Source organism: Leucoraja erinacea, unplaced genomic scaffold (assembly GCF_028641065.1).
Source record: "Leucoraja erinacea ecotype New England unplaced genomic scaffold, Leri_hhj_1 Leri_240S, whole genome shotgun sequence".
Classification (NCBI taxonomy): Eukaryota; Metazoa; Chordata; class Chondrichthyes; order Rajiformes; family Rajidae; genus Leucoraja; species Leucoraja erinaceus.
Genome location: NW_026576141.1, coordinates 107309 through 122500, shown reverse-complemented (window position 1 = coordinate 122500; position 15192 = coordinate 107309). Strand labels below are relative to the sequence as shown.

The following is a 15192-nucleotide window of genomic DNA, read 5'->3' as shown; positions in this document are numbered from 1 at the left end:
GGGTGGCAGGTGAGGGGCCTCACCTGGGGGAGGGGGGGGGGCAGGTGGCAGGGGAGGCAGCTCACCTGGGGGAGGGGAGGGGAGGTGGCAGGTGAGGCAGCTCACCTGGGGGAGGGGAGATGGCAGGTGGCAGGTGAGGCAGCTCACCTGGTGGGGGAGGTGGCAGGTGGCAGGTGAGGCAGTTCACCGGGGGCTGGTGGCAGGTGAGGCAGCTCACCTGGGGGGAGGGGAGGGGAGGTGGCAGGTGAGGCAGTTTCACCTGGGGGAGGGGAGGTGGCAGGGTGGCAGGCAGCTCACCTGGGGGAGGGCATGTGGCAGGTGAGGCAGTTCACCTGGGGGAGGGGGGGAGGTGGCAGGTGAGGCAGTTCACCTGGGGGAGGGCATGTGGCAGGTGAGGCAGCTCACCTGGGGGAGGGGTGGCAGGTGAGGCAGCTCACCTGGGGGAGGGCATGTGGCAGGTGAGGCAGTTCACCTGGGGGAGGGGGGGAGGTGGCAGGTGAGGCAGCTCACCTGGGGGGGGGGGGGGTGGCAGGTGAGGCAGCTCACCTGGGGGAGGGGGGGAGGTGGCAGGTGAGGCAGCTCACCTGGGGGGGGGGAGGTGGCAGGTGAGGCAGTTCACCTGGGGGAGGGGAGGGGAGGTGGGCAGGTGAGGCAGCTCACCTGAGGGGGAGGGGGGTAAGGGGGAGGGGTTGGTGGAAGGGGATGGGAGGAGTTGTGGATGAGGAGATGGGAGTAGGAGGGGGGGTGGTGGGGAGTAAACTGAGGGGGGGGTGCGTGCAAATGGGGTGTTAGGGTCAAGGAGGTGTCAGGGGCGGGGGGGGGGGTCGGGGCAGAGGGGAGGGACAAGGGGGCAAGGCATCAAGGTCTAATACATGGATGAGTTTACTTGTTGGTTAGCATGGACATGCTGGGCCGAAGGGACAAGACAGTACAGTGTAGGAAGGAACTGCAGATGCTGGTTTAAACCGAAGATAGACACAAAATGCTGGAGTAACTCAGCGGGACATGCAGCATCTCTGGAGAAGGAATGGGTGACGTTTCGGGTCGAGACCCTTCTTCAGACAGAACAGCACAGGAACAGGTCCTTCGGCCCACAGTGTCTGTGCCGAAAATGTCCAGACCAACTCTTGGTCAGTGTGGGAATGGGAGGGGGAGTTAAAGTGTTTATCAAGCGGGAGATCGGTGGGGCAGGTGCAGGCAGACTGAGCAAAGGTCTTGTGTTTGTTTCCAGGGGTTTATTGGACTTACCAGATCTTCCCCCCAGACTATGACAATGAAGGATCACCGGAATATTGCAACAAAATCTTCTACCTCTTCTCCCTGGTGACCATCACCGTTTCCAGCGTCGCTTACGTGTCCATGCTCGTTGTCACCGCCTGTGACTGGTGTTGGGGCAAGGAGCTGCAGAAGGGGTCGAAGGGCTCGGAGCAGAAGCGGAATCTGGGGGTGCGGCAGTCGACCACTCGGCCCCCCGTCCGCTCGCTGGATAAAGCTCCCGCTGGCCAGAAGGGCCTCGCGATGGGCAAGGAGAAAAAACCGTGACCCTTCTCTCCCCAAATACATCTCCCGCGTGTGAAGACAGAAGATGATCCCGTCCATTCCATTCCACCAGCTCCCCCGTCTCTCTCTCTCTCAGTGATAGACCTCAGTGATAGGTCTAGCGGCCACCAACTATCTCCGACTCCACCCAGATCCCAATATAAATATTTATTTTCAAGCCTCTTTATTATGCGTTTCGAAGAATAAAAGGGTTTTGCCGATGGAGGCAGAAAGAATGTTTGCTATTTATTGGAAGGAACTAACACTTCTCATCACACACCTTCAGTTTAGTTTAATTTAGTTGGGAGATACAGCGCAGAGATGCTGCCTCCCTGACCCATTGAGTTACTGACCCACTGACCCATTGAGTTACTGACCCATTGAGTTACTGACCCATTGAGTTACTGACCCACTGACCCCCATTGAGTTACTGACCCACTGACCCCCACTGAGTTACTGACCCACTGACCCATTGAGTTACTGACCCACTGACCCATTGAGTTACTGACCCATTGAGTTACTGACCCATTGAGTTACTGACCCACTGAGTTACTGACCCACTGACCCATTGAGTTACTGACCCACTGACCCACTGAGTTAAGGGCCTGTCCCACTCAGCCGCCATTTACGCGACTTGTCATCGCGTTGAGATGCACGGGCAGCGTGTGGGCGGCGTGGGACGGTCGCGCGGAGGGGCACGCAAACCTTTGCTCGCCTCCGGTGTGACGTATCGCGTACGCACGCGGGTGTATTGCGGTCGTACGCTGATGTCCTGACATCGTACATGTAGCGCGTGGTGACGCGTGATTACGTCACCGTGCGCCGCCCATACTCAGTCGTCCCACCTTTTTCGCGTCAACAATATAAATGCGCGCAATTCATCCTCAGCACCAAAGATTCTATGCTCCGCTATAGCATCTTTGCTCAGCACACTCCCCCAGTTCCTTGCCACCGAGCCGATTTCTTCCCACGATCCACATCGCAGGTGGCTCGTAAAATAACAAAGAACATCAGGAGCAAAGCGCAAAAGAAGCAATCCATGCAGGAGCAGAACAAGATAAAGTTGGTACAGATCCTGGATGGTTCCGCCACTGTTCTGGCCACGCTGCTGCTCCTGCCCCTGCCCTAGTTCCTGACCCTGCCCCTGCCCCTGCCCCTAGTTCCTGCCCCTGCCCTGCCCTGCCCCTGCTGCTGGCTGCTGCTGCCCCCTGCTCCTGCCCCCTGCTGCCTGCTCCCCTGCTGCCCTGCCCCTGCCCTCCTGCTCCTGCCCCTGCCCCTGCCCCTGCCCTGCCTGCCCCTGCCCTGCTTCTTGCCCTGCTCCTGCTCCTGCCCCTGCTCCTGCTCCTGCCCCTGCCCCTGCCCCTGTTCCTGCTCCTGCTCCTGCCCCTGCCCCTGCCCCTGCCCCTGCCCCTGCTCCTAGTTCCTGCTCCTGCCCTAGTTCTTGCTTCAGTTCCTGCTCCTGCCCCTGCCCTAGTTCCTGCCCCTGCCCCTGCCCCTGCTCCTGCTGCCCTGCTGCCTGCCCCTGCCCCTGCCCCTGCCCCTGCCCCTGCCCCTGCCCCTGCCCCTGCCCCTGCCTGCTGCTGCTGCCCCTGCCCCTGCCCCTGCCCCTCCCTCTCTGCCCTGCCCTGCCTGCTGCTCCCCTGCCCCTGCCCCCTGCCCCCCTGCTGCCTGCTGCCCTGCCCCTTGCCTGCTGCCTGGCCTGCTCCTGCCCTGCCCTGCCTCTGCTGCTGCTGCCCTGCCCTGCTGCCTGCTGCTCTTCCTGCTGCTGCTGCCCCTGCCCCTGCCCCTGCCCCTGCCCTGCCCTGCTGCTCTCCTGCCCCTGCCCCTGCTGCTCTGCCCCTGCTGCCTCTGCTGCCCCTGCCCTGCTCTGCTCTGCCCTGCCCCTGCCCCTGCTGCCTGCCCCTCCCCTGCCTGCCTCTGCTTGCCTGCTCTGCCTGCTCTGCTGCTCTCTGCCTGCTGCTGCTGCCCTGCCCCTCCTCTGCCTGGGCTGCCTGCCTCTGCTCCCCTGCCTGCTGCCCCTGCCCTGCCTGCTCCTGCCCCTGCCTGCTCTGCTGCCCTGCCCCTGCTGCCTGCCTGCTGCTGCTGCCTGCCCTGCCCCTGCTGCTCTGCCCTGCTGCTGCTGCCTGCTGCCCTGCTGCTGCTGCTGCTGCCCCTGCCCTCTTTCTGCCCCCCTGCTGCTGCTGCTGCCTCTGCCCCTCTGCTGCCCTGCCCCTGCTCTCCTGCTGCTGCCCTGCCCCTGCCTGCTGCCCTGCTGCTCTCTGCTGCTCCTGCTGCTTGCCTCTGCTCTGCCCCTGCTCTTCTCTGCCCTGCTGCTCTGCTGCTGCTGCTGCTGCTGCCTGCTCCTCCTGCTGCTGCCCTGCTGCTGCCTGCTCTGCCTGCTGCTGCTGCCTGCCTGCCCTGCTCTGCCTGCTCTGCCCCTGCTGCTGCCTGCCTGCCCTGCCCCTCCTGCCTGCTGCTGCTGCCCCTGCTGCTGCCCCTGCCTGCCTGCTGCTGCTGCCTGCTGCTCTGCTGCCCTGCCTGCTGCTGCTGCTGCCCTGCCCTGCTGCCCCTGCCCCTGCCCTGCCCCTGCCCCTGCCCTGCCCCTGCCCCCTTGCCTGCCCTGCTGCTGCCCCTGCCTGCTGCTGCTGCTGCCCTGCTCCTGCCCCTGCCCCTGCTCTGCTCCTGCTCTGCCCCTGCCCTGCCCTGCTGCTGCTGCTCTGCTGCCCCTGCTTGCTGCCTGCTGCCCTGCCCTGCTGCTGCCTCTGCTCTGCTGCTGCCCTCTGCTGCTGCTGCCCTGCCTGCTGCTGCCTGCTTGCTGCCTGCTGCTCTGCCCCTGCTGCTGCTCTGCTCTCCCCTGCTGCTGCCTGCCCCTGCCCCTGCCTGCTGCTGCTGCTCCTGCCCTGCCTGCTTGCTGCTCTGCTCTGCTGCTGCTCTGCCCCTGCCCCTGCCCCTGCCCTGGGCTGCTGCTGCTGCTCTGCTGCTGCTGCTGCTGCCCTGCCCTGCTGCTGCTGCTCTGCCTGCTGCCTGCTGCTGCTGCTGCTCTGCCCCTGCTGCTGCTCTTCTGCTCTGCTGCTGCTGCCCTGCCCCTGCTCCTGCCCTGCTCTGCCTGCTCTGCTGCTGCTGCCTGCTGCTGCCCTGCTCTGCTGCTGCTCCCTGCTGCTGCTGCTCTGGCTCCTGCTGCTGCCCCTGCCTGCTGCCTGCCCCTGCCCTGCCTGCCCTGCTCCTGCCCTGCCCCTGCTGCTGCTCTCTCTCCCCTCCTGCCCTGCTGCTGCCCTGCTGGGCCTGCTGCCTGCTGCTCTGCTGCCCCTGCCTGCTGCCCTGCTGCCCCTGCTGCTGCCCCTGCTCTGCTCCTGCCTGCTCCTGCTCTGCTGCTGCTGCCTGCCTCTGCTCTGCTGCCTTGCTGCTGCTGCTGCTGCTGCTGCCTGCCCCTGCCTGCCTCTGCTCTGCTGCTGCTCTCTGCCCTTGCTCCCTGCTGCCTCTGCTGCTGCTGCCTCCTGCTCTGCCCTGCTGCTGCCCTGCTGCTGCCTGCTCCCTGCTGCTGCTTGCTGCCTGCCTGCTGCCTGCCCTGCTCTGCCCTTGCTGCCTGCCTGCTGGCCTGCCCCTGCTGCTGCTCCTGCTCCTGCTGCTGCTGCTCTCCTGCCTGCTGCTGCTGCTGCCTCCTGCCTGCCTGCTCTGCTGCTGCCCTGCTGCCCTGCTCTGCTGCTGCTCTGCCCCTGCCCTGCTCTGCTCTGCTGCTGCTGCTGCTGCTGCTGCTGCTGCTGCTGCTCCCTGCCTGCCCTGCCCCTCCCCTCTGCCCCTGCCCCTGCCCCTGCTCTGCTGCTGCTGCTCTGCTGCTGCTGCTTGCCCTGCTGCCTGCTGCTGCTGCTGCTGCTGCCTGCCTGCTGCTCTCTGCTCTGCTCTGCTGCCCTGCCCCTGCTCTGCCCTGCTGCTCTGCTGCTGCCCCTGCCTGCTGCTCTGCTGCCTCTCTCTTCTGCTGCTGCTGCCTGCTGCTGCTGCTGCTGCTGCTTGCTGCTGCCTGCTCTGCTGCTCTCCCTGCTCTGCCCTGCTGCTGCCTGCTGCTGCTGCTGCCCCCTGCCCCTGCTGCTGCTGCTCTGCTGCTCTGCCCCTGCCCCTGCTCTGCTGCTCTGCTCTCTCCCCTCTGCTCTGCTGCTGCTGCTGCTCTCCTGCTTGCTGCTGCCTGCCTGCTCTGCCTGCTGCCTGCTCTGCTGCTGCTGCTCTGCTCCTGCTGCTGCTGCTGCTGCCTTCTGCTGCTGCTGCTGCTGCCTGCTGCTCTGCTTGCTGCCCCTGCTGCTGCCTGCCTCTGCTGCTGCCTGCTCTGCTGCTGCTGCTGCCTCTGCTGCCCTGCTCTGCCCCTGCTCCCCTGCCTGCTGCTGCCTGCTGCTCTGCCTGCTGCTCTGCTCTCTGCTGCTCTGCTGCCTGCCTGCTCTCTGCTGCTGCTGGCTGCTCCTGCTCTGCTCCTGCCCTGCTGCTCTCTGGGCTGCTGCCCTGCCTGCTCTGCTCCTGCTGCTCCTGCTGCTGCTCTTCTCTGCTGCTCCTGCTGCTGCCTGCTGCCCTGCTCTGCCCCCCTGCCTGCCTGCTGCTGCTGCTCTGCTGCTGCTGCTGCCCTGCTCCTGCTGCTGCCTGCTCTGCTGCTGCCCTGCTCTGCTGCTGCTGCTGCCCTGCCTGCTGCCCTGCCTGCTTGCTGCTGCTCTGCTGCTCTGCTGCCTGCTGCTGCTCTTGCTGCTCTGCTGCTGCTCTCTGCTGCTGCTGCTGCTGCCTGCTCCCTGCTGCTGCTGCTGCCTGCTGCTGCTGCTGCTCATGCTCCTGCTGCCTGCTGCTGCTGCCTGCTGCTCTGCTGCTGCTCTCTGCTGCTGCTCTCTGCCTGCTGCCTGCTGCTCTGCTGCCTCTGCTCTGCTCCTGCTGCTGCTGCTGCTGCTGCTGCTGCTGCTTCTGCTGCTGCTGCTGCTGCTGCTGCTGCTGCTGCTGCTGCTGCTGCTGCTGCTGCTGCTGCTGCTGCTGCTGCTGCAGCTGCTGCTGCTGCTGCTGCTGCTGCTGCTGCTGCTGCTGATGCTGCTGCTGCTGCTCTGCTGCTGCTGCTGCTGCTGCTGCTGCTGCTCTGCTGCTCTGCCTCTGCTGCTCTCTGCCCTCTCTGCCTGCCTGCTCTCTCCCTGCCCTGCTGCTGCTGCCCTGCTGCTGCTCTCTGCCCCTGCCTCTGCTGCCTCTGCTGCTGCTCTGCTCTGCCTGCTGCTGCTGCTGCCTCTGCTCTCTGCCCCTTGCTGCTGCTCTGCTCTTCTGCTGCTGCTCCCTCTGCTCTCTCCCTGCTCTGCCTGCTGCTGCCTCTGCCCTGCCCCTGCCTGCTCCTGCTCTGCCCCTGCTGCCCTGCTGCCTCTCTCTGCTGCTGCTCTGGCTCCTCTGCTCTGCTCTGCCCTGCTCTCCTGCCTGCTGCTGCTGCCCCTGCCTCTGCCCCTGCTGCTGCTGCTGCTGCTGCCCTGCTCTGCTGCTGCTCTGGCCCTCCCCTGCTCCCTGCTGCTCCTGCCTCTGCTGCTGCCCTGGCTGCTCTGCTCCTGCCCTGCTGCCTGCTGCTGCTCTGCTCTGCTCTGCTCTGCCTCTGCTGCTGCCCTGCCTGCTCTGCTCCTGCTCCCTGCCCTGCTCTGCTGCCCTGCTTGCTCTGCCCCTGCTCTGCTCTGCTGCTGCCCCTGCTCTGCTGCTCTCTGCCTGCTGCTGCTGCTGCCTGCTCCTGCCCTGCTGCTGCCCCTCTCTGCTCCTGCTGCTGCCCTGCCCTGCTGCCCTCTGCCCTCTCCTGCCTGCTTGCTGCTTGCTGCCCTGCTGCTCCCCCTGCCCTGCCCTCTTGCTGCCCTGCCCTGCTGCTGCCCCTGCCCCTGCCCCTGCTCTGCTGCTCTGCCCTCCTGCCTCTCTGCTCTGCCCCTGCTGCTGCCCCCTGCTGCTTCTGCTTGCTCTCTCCTGCCTGCTGCTGCTGCTTCTCTGCTTCCTGCTCCTGCTCCTGCTTCCCGCTCTCTGCCCCATCCCCTGCTTCAGCTGCTGCTGCAGAATCAGACTCGGATTTGTCTCAGGACACTGATGCCTCAGCTAGGCTAGCAAAGAAGAAGGTCACAGAGTCATACGATTTTACCAGGGAACAAGAGGGGGGCCTGGCAGATTGGTATCAGGCTCACCCAGAGATGTACTACAAAGGACACTGGAATTTCAGGAGCACGGATCTTTACAACGCGCTGCTTGAGAGCAAGGTGAAGGAGTTCTCTGGCTGCACTTGTAAGTACATACTTTGTAGTTTGTCTGCATTTCTGTGGTTGTAATTGCAGTTCCAATTAAGATTACAATTTGTTCAACACTGATCTTCATTCATTCTATGTTTTCACAGATGACCAACAGTGTCAATGGCTCAAGAGCCAGCGGACACGGTTCGGGAGACTGTCTACAGTCTGAAGGCCTGGCTCTGCCAGTAAGCCACTGACTGACAGAGAGCAATGGATAGTGGAGAAATGGGAGTTCGTGTAGAACCACATAGTTTGAGTGGAGAGGAGGGAGAACCGGGGAGAAGGTGAATAGTTAAAACAATATGTAACAATGAAAATGTGGTGGTCACCTTGCTTGCTACGACCTGATGGTCTTGAACATTTCTGATACACATTTACTTTCTTTCAGTTTATCAAGGGGAAATCCTCGTGCACTATCTCGAGTGAGGATGAGCTTCTGGGTCCTGCAATGTGGACAAACAGGTGCATGCCAAGCGGAAGCCGGCCCGCACAACTGTGGCTCAATGTGAAGAGCCTGGTGAACAAGGGATGTAAGTGCGTTTGGGTGAATTATCAACAAATTTCTCATTTAATCCACCCTACTTCCTGATATAGTAGTGGCCAGAGGATCTGGGGTGACGGAGGAACTGAAGGAAATCCACATTAGGCAGGAAATGTTGGATAGACTGATGGGACTGAAGGCTGATAAATCCCCAGGGCCTGATGGTCTGCATCCCAGGGTGCTTAAGGAAGTGGCTCTAGAAATCGTGGATGCATTGGTGATAATTTTCCAATGTTCTATAGACTCAGGATCAGTTCCTGTGGATTGGAGGGTAGCTAATGTTATCCCACTTTTTAAGAAAGGCTGGAGAGAGAAAACGGAATTATAGACCAGTTAGCCTGACATCGGTGGTGGGGAAGATGCTGGAGTCAGTTATAAAAGATGAGATAGCCGCACATTTGGATAGCAGTAACAGGATCGGTCCGAGTCAGCATGGATTTACGAAGGGGAAATCATGCTTGACTATTCTTCTGGAATTTTTTGAAGATGTAACTAGGAAAATGGACAAGGGAGAGCCGGCGGATGTAGTGTACCTGGACTTTCAGAAAGCATTTGATAAGGTTCCACATAGGAGATTAGTGGGCAAAATTATGGCACATGGTATTGGGGGTAGAGTGCTGACATGGATAGAGAAGTGGTTGGCAGACAGGAAACAATGAGTAGGGATTAACGGGTCCCTTTCAGAATGGCAGGCAGTGACTAGTGGGGCAACGCAAGGCTCGGTGCTGGGACCGCAGCTATTTACAATATACATCAATGATTTGGATGAAGGGATTCAAAGTAACATTAGCAAATTTGCAGATGACACAAATCTGGGTGGCAGTGTGAACTGTGAGGAGGATGCTATGAGAATGCAGGGTGACTTGGACAGGTTGGGGGAGTGGGCAGATGCATGGCAGGTGGAGTTTAATGTGGAGAAATGTGAGGTTATCCACTTTGGTAGCAAAAACAGGAAGGCAGATTACTATCTAAATGGCGTCAAGTTGGGAAAAGGGGAAGTGCAACGGGATCTGGGGGTCCTTGTTCATCAGTCTATGAAAGTAAGCATGCATGATTACAATCGAGCCGTCCACAGTGTACAGTGTACAGGGAATAACGTTTAGTGCAAGGCAGTTATTAGTAAGTATGCTGTTAAATAAAGTAGGAATGAACTGCAGATGCTGGTTTAAGCCAATGATAGAGACTAAACGCTGGAGTAACTCAGCGGGACAGGCAGCATCTCTGGGGAGAAGGAATGGATGATGTTTCTGGTCTGAAGAAGGGTCTCGACACGAAACGTCACGCATTCCTTCTCTCCAAAGATGCTGCCTGTCCCACTGAGTTACTCCAGCATTTTGTGTCTGTCTCCGGTTTAAACTAGCTTCTGCTGTTCCATCCCACACATAAGGTGGAATCATGTTGGTGCAAGATCAAGTCCTGTAATTGTTTGTACGCATACTGTTCATGGGCTAACATGGGCGTCGCGGGCCGAAGGGCCTGTTTGTGCGTTGTATGACTGTTGGGGATTGTGCGATTGAGGGTCGCTCCCTTACACTGATCTGTGCAGATAATGACGAGCCAGTGGCGGTGGTCAGGGCGGATGAAGGAAGTTTAGTTGAGGGTGAAACGGTTTATTGCTGCTCTGCTGTTTGAGTAACTGTGGTGGAACACAAGCTCTGCTCAGCCCGTTATCCAGAGCTACACTAACTCACCATCTCTCCGGCCCATACATACATTGGCAGAGCACGTATTAAGTACGCTGCAAGCAGTGGTGAGTTACTGTTATACTCTGTCTCTCTCTCTGCCTCTCTCTCTATCTCTCTTTCTGCCTCTCTCTCTATCTTTCTGTTTCTCTTTCTGTCTCTCTCTCTCTCTCTCTCTCTCTCTCTCTGTCTCTCCTTCTGTCTCTGTCTCTCTCTCTGCCTCTCTCTCCCTCTCTCTGTGTCTCTCTTCTGTCCCTCTCTCTCTCTCTCTCTCTCTGTCTCTCACTCTCTCTCTTTCTCTTTCTCTGCCTCTGCCTCTCTCTCTCTCTCCCTTCTGTCTCTCTTTCTGTTTCTCTTTCTGTCTCTCTCTCTCTGTCCTCTGTCTCTCTCTCCGTCTGCCTCTCTCTGCCCCTCTCTGCCTCTGTCTGTCTGTCTCTCTCGGCTCTGGGCCGTAACGTTGTTTTAAAAACACTTGAAATGCGTTGGTTTAATCTGCACTCTGACTCCTCTCGCTAATCTGGTTAAAACTCAATCAGCAAATGTTTTTGTTTAAATTATAATGAGTTTTGTGACACAGAGTTTTCAATGTTTGTTTCCACCAATTGTGTTCTACTTTTGTTAAATATTTTGGACCAGAAAAGACAAAATATAGGGGAGACAACATCTTTGAGCATTGACTTCTCTAACTTCAAGTAGCCCTTGCTTTCCCTCTTCCCTTCCCCCTTCCCAGTTCTCCAACCAGTATTACTGTCTCTGACTACATTCTATCTCTGTTTCCAATATCTGCAGTTCTTTCTTTTGAAGAAGGGTCTCGACCCAAAACGTCACCCATTCCTTCGCTCCAGAGATGCTGCCTATCCCGCTGAGTTACTCCAGCATTTTTGTCGACCTTCGATCTCTGCTTTGTTGTTCTCTTATCCCAACTAACAATGATCCATTCTACATAGGCAGTGATCACCATTCCCTTTGTCCTGTTTACACACCTTACACTTCCTTATCTACGCACCTCCCTCTCCCCTGTCATCAGTCTGAAGAAGGGTCTTGACCCAAAACGTCACCCATTCCTTCGCTCCAGAGATGCTGCCTGTCCCGCTGAGTTTCTCCAGCACTTTGAGTCTATCTGGCATTGGTTGTTGTGAGTTTAACGTGCCAACTCTTTCCTCCCTGTCCTGTCTCGCTGCATGGGAAGAGAGGGTGACTATGGAATCGGAGAGAAGTTTCTACACGCCACTGCTGCAGACCATCGAGGAACCTACAGTCTCACCGGCTGCCACAGGTATCAGGAACTCTACCTCTCTGCCCTAGAGCATCAATGGGTTACAGAGGCAATGGCCCAGGATTCAACCTGTAGATGAACCAGGCGATGGAATCTTGTGCATTCAACTAACTGCAGGAGGAACTCGGTGGGTCAGGCATTCAGTTTGACTTCAGATACTTCTAAAAGAGGCCATTCGGCCCTTCTTCCAGCACCGCCATTCAATATGATCATGGCTGATCATCCAAAATCAGTACCTGTTTCCTGCTTTCTCCCCATATCGAATATATAGAATAGTTTCTTTATTGTCATTGTAACATGGACCATGTACAACGAAATTTAAAATGTCAGCCAGTCAGTGCAGCATTCAAACATTTCTAAAAGCTAACGATACATACACGGTAAAATAATAAAGATAAACAACTAAATAAATATCACGAATCAAAGGCTATCCTTTGATTCCGATAGCCCTAAGAGCTAAATCTAACTCTCTCTTGAATACATCCTGTCAATTGGCCTCCACTGCCTTTTGTGGCAGAGAATTCCACAGATTCACATCTCTCTGGCTGAAAACGTTTTTCGTCATCTCTGTCCTAAATGGCCAACCCCTTATTCTTCGACTGTGACCCCTGGTTCTGGACCCCCCCAACATCAGGAACATTTTTCCTGCAGGTAGCCTGTCCAATCCCTTAAGAAATGTGTATGTTTTTATAATATTCCCTCCCATTCAAAGTTCCGGTGAATAAACAAGTTCGGTATTCTGACTACACATGCCCAGGTCAAAGGTCACACTGCATAAACATTGCTGGGAAGCAGTGTACATGTACACCTTCATTTCTTCTGTATTTTCCAGCTTTGATTCTTATATGTAAGAAAATACTGCTTTCAAACTATGAATTAGTTGTATCCCAAAGACGTGCAGGTTTGTAGGTTAATCGGCCCTGTGTAAATTGCCACCTTGTGTGCAGGGAGTGGATGAGGAAGTGGGAATAATATGGAACTAGTGTGATCGATGGTCAGGGCGGGCTCAGTGGGCCGAAGAGCCTGTTTCATGCTGTTTCTCTGAACTCATTGTTGCGATTCCTTTTGCAGGCTGCATGAAGGTGCTGTCCTCTCTCTTGGCCATCGCTTCCATTACCATTGGTGAGACCTTCATTGGTTTTGTTTTAACACGAATTAGAACATTGTTTTAGGGGAAGTTTAATGAGGTGACAACTTTTCTTTTTTATGTGATAGAAACACCCAGCATCAGGCAGCCCATTCATTATATCGAGGGAAACGGGCCCTTCAGCCCAACTTGCCCACACTGACCAACATGTCCCAGCTACAATAGTCCCACACGCCTCCATCTACACCTCACGCTGCCTCGGCAAGGCCAGCAACATAATCATAATCACCCCCCCAACAGTCTCACCCCCCCAACATGTCCTTATACCCCTCTCCCGGCTGGGCAACCGAGGTACAGAAGTCCCTACCCTCACACACTGCCTGAAGAAGGGTTTTCGGCAAGGCCAGCTTCATTCCATAGATGGACCAGTCTCTGAACCGTCCTCTCACCAACATTTTTGTCCCACCCTCCCATCCTCATTGGAGACCCCTCACCATCTGTGGACTTTACCTTGCACTACACACACCTCCGGATTCCTGGATCTGTTTCTTCCCTGTGCTGAACTCATGTACCGCATGTCTGTGTAGGAAGAATTGCAGATGAATGGCCAACTCCAGCGGATCAGATGCCTATTCCCTCTCGCTACCATACTGATCCTTTCTGCACCCCCGCTGAGTTTCTCCAACATTGCCTATTCTCCATAGATGCTGCTGCCCCCTGCTGAGTTTCTCTCTTTGGAGCATTTTTGTCCCTACCTCCCATCTTCCACGTTTTGGAGACCCCTCGGACTATCTTTATTGGACTTTACTTTACCTTGCACTAAACGTTATTCCCTTTATCCTGTATCTGTACACTGTGGACGGCTCATGTACAGCATGTATGTGTAGGAAGGAATTGCAGATGATGGCAAAACCGAAGATAGACACAAATTGCTGGAGTAACTCAGCAGATCAGATGGCAGAAGGCTGTCTATCTTCATCATAATCATGTATAGTCTTTCTGCTGACTGGATAGCACATAACAATAATAAAGGCTGAAAGTCAGGCAGCATCTGTGGAGAGCGTGGATGCGTGGTGTGGGTTGGGGAAATGTTGACTTGTCCACGTTTGTGACTTACTTCACCTCTCTCATTCACCAGGCACCATCTATCTGGACTCCTGCACCATACAGCACCTCATTCCAATCTATCTCATCGTCTCTGGATGTTTCACCCTCTTTTTCGTGATGCTGTCGATGGCATCATGCGCTTCGAATGATGAAGATTCTGCCTGCAAATTGGACGTCATTTTCAAGAGTGTGGTCTCTATCTTCTCCGTCATCTGGTTCATCTGTGGTAAATATATTTGCTTTTCTCCGGGATCTTCGGTTTCCTCCCACACTCCAAAGACGTGCGGGTTTTGTAGGTTAATTGGCTTTGGTAAATGTAAAAATGTCCGTAGTGTGTGTAGGATAGTGTCAATGTGCGGGGATTGCTGGTCGGGGCGGACTCGGTGTTTCCGAGCTCTGTTGACGCATTGTGTGTTTCAGGGAACGTGTGGATCTACACTATCTACCCACCCGATTACAACAACAAGACATCGATCAGCTACTGTGACAAGACGGTGTACCTCTTTGCCTTCTGGACCACCACCGTCATTTACATTCTGATGGGGGTCACCCTGGTGCTGGGCTCATGCGCTTTGGTCTGCGCCTGTGTTCTTGGTGGGAGCTTCCTCCTGTCACGTCGCACATAGTCCCCTCTCCCCCTCTCCCTCTCTCCCCCCCCCTCCCTCTCTCTCTCCCCCTCTCCTCTCTCTCTCCCCCTCCCCCTTCCCTCCCCCCCCCCCCCTCTCCCCCTCTCCCCCTCTCCCCCTCTCTCTCCCCCCTCTCCCCTCTCCCCTCTCCCCCTCTCCCCCCTCTCCCCCCTCTCCCCCCCTCTCCCCCCTCCCCCCCCTCCCTCCTCCCCTCTCCCCCCTCCTCCCTCTCCCCCCCTCTCCTCCCCTCTCTCCCCTCCCCCTCTCCCCCTTCTCCCTCCCCCTCCCCTCTCCCCCCCCCCTCCCTCCCTCCCCCTCTCCCCCCCTCCTCTCCCCCCCTCTCCCCCCCCCCCTCCCCCTCTCCCCCTCTCCCCCCTCCTCTCCCTCTCCCCCTCCCCCTCTCCACCCCTCCTCCTCCCCTCCCCCCCCTCTCCCCCCCTCCCCCTCCCCCTCTCCCCCTCTCTCCCCCCTCTCTCCCCTCTCCTCCCCCTCCCCCCCCCTTCCCCCCTCCCTCCTTCTCTCCTCCCTCCCTCCCTCTCCCTCTCCCTCTCCCTCTCTCCTCTCTCTGCCTCCCTCTCCCTTTCTGTCCCCGTTCTCCCCTCTCCTCTCCTCCCTCTCCTCCCTCTCCTCCCCTCGCTCCCCTCTCCCTCCCCTCTCCTCCCCACTCCCCTCTCCTCCTCTCCCCTCTCCTCCCTCTCCTCCTCCCTCTCCCCCCCCCTCCCCCCCCCCCCCCTCTGTCCCTCCCCCCCTCCCTCCCCCCCTCCCCCTCCCTCTCCCCCCCTCTCCCTCTCTCCCCCTCTCTCTCCCCCCCTCCCCCCCCCCCCCCCCCCCCTCCCCCCCCCCCCTCCTCCCCTTTACCCTCCCCCTCTCCCCCCCCCCCCTCCTCCCCTCTCCCCCCTCCCCCCTCTCCCCCCCTCCTCCCCCTCCTCCCTCTCCCTCCCCCTCTCCCCTCTCCCCCTCCTCCCTCCCCCCTCTCCCCCTCTCTCCCTCTCCTCCTCCCCCTGTCCTCCGTGTCGCCTTTGTCTCTTTATCTCTACTCCCCTCTCCCTCTCCCCTCTCTCCCCCCCCTTCTCTCTCTCCCTCCCTCTCCCTCCCTCCCCC

General features: G+C 58.1%; 2 protein-coding genes across 2 annotated transcripts; one reads left to right on the top strand and one right to left on the bottom strand.

Annotated features, from left to right (window-relative positions):
• Window positions 1–2463: 2463 nt before the first annotated feature.
• On the bottom strand, window positions 2464–10358 carry LOC129716465 (uncharacterized protein DDB_G0271670-like; the record flags this gene model as incomplete). The annotated part of the gene is made up of 8 exons (XM_055666333.1): window positions 2464–2528; window positions 3670–3868; window positions 4253–4336; window positions 5933–5951; window positions 6148–6176; window positions 6423–6570; window positions 7094–7584; window positions 10293–10358. Coding segments are annotated over 8 exons (1101 nt in total), but the record flags the coding sequence as incomplete, so codon positions are not given.
• LOC129716468 (transmembrane protein 272-like) lies at window positions 9401–14100 on the top strand. The gene is made up of 5 exons (XM_055666335.1): window positions 9401–10063; window positions 11187–11271; window positions 12343–12393; window positions 13497–13691; window positions 13886–14100. The coding sequence occupies exons 2-5, from the start codon at window positions 11196–11198 to the stop codon at window positions 14089–14091; spliced, it is 528 nt and encodes a 175-aa protein (XP_055522310.1). The 5' UTR covers window positions 9401–10063; window positions 11187–11195; the 3' UTR covers window positions 14092–14100.
• The last annotated feature ends 1092 nt before the right edge of the window (window positions 14101–15192 follow it).

What these genes read in the sequence shown, in the direction of transcription:
- LOC129716468 (XM_055666335.1), top strand. Translation starts at nt 11,196, where the DNA reads ATGGAATCGGAGAGAAGTTTCTACACGCCACTGCTGCAGACCATCGAG. An exon ending in CATCGCTTCCATTACCATTG is followed by an intron (nt 12,394 to 13,496) that starts GTGAGACCTTCA and finishes CTCATTCACCAG; the next exon opens with GCACCATCTATCTGGACTCC. An exon ending in CGTCATCTGGTTCATCTGTG is followed by an intron (nt 13,692 to 13,885) that starts GTAAATATATTT and finishes TGTGTGTTTCAG; the next exon opens with GGAACGTGTGGATCTACACT.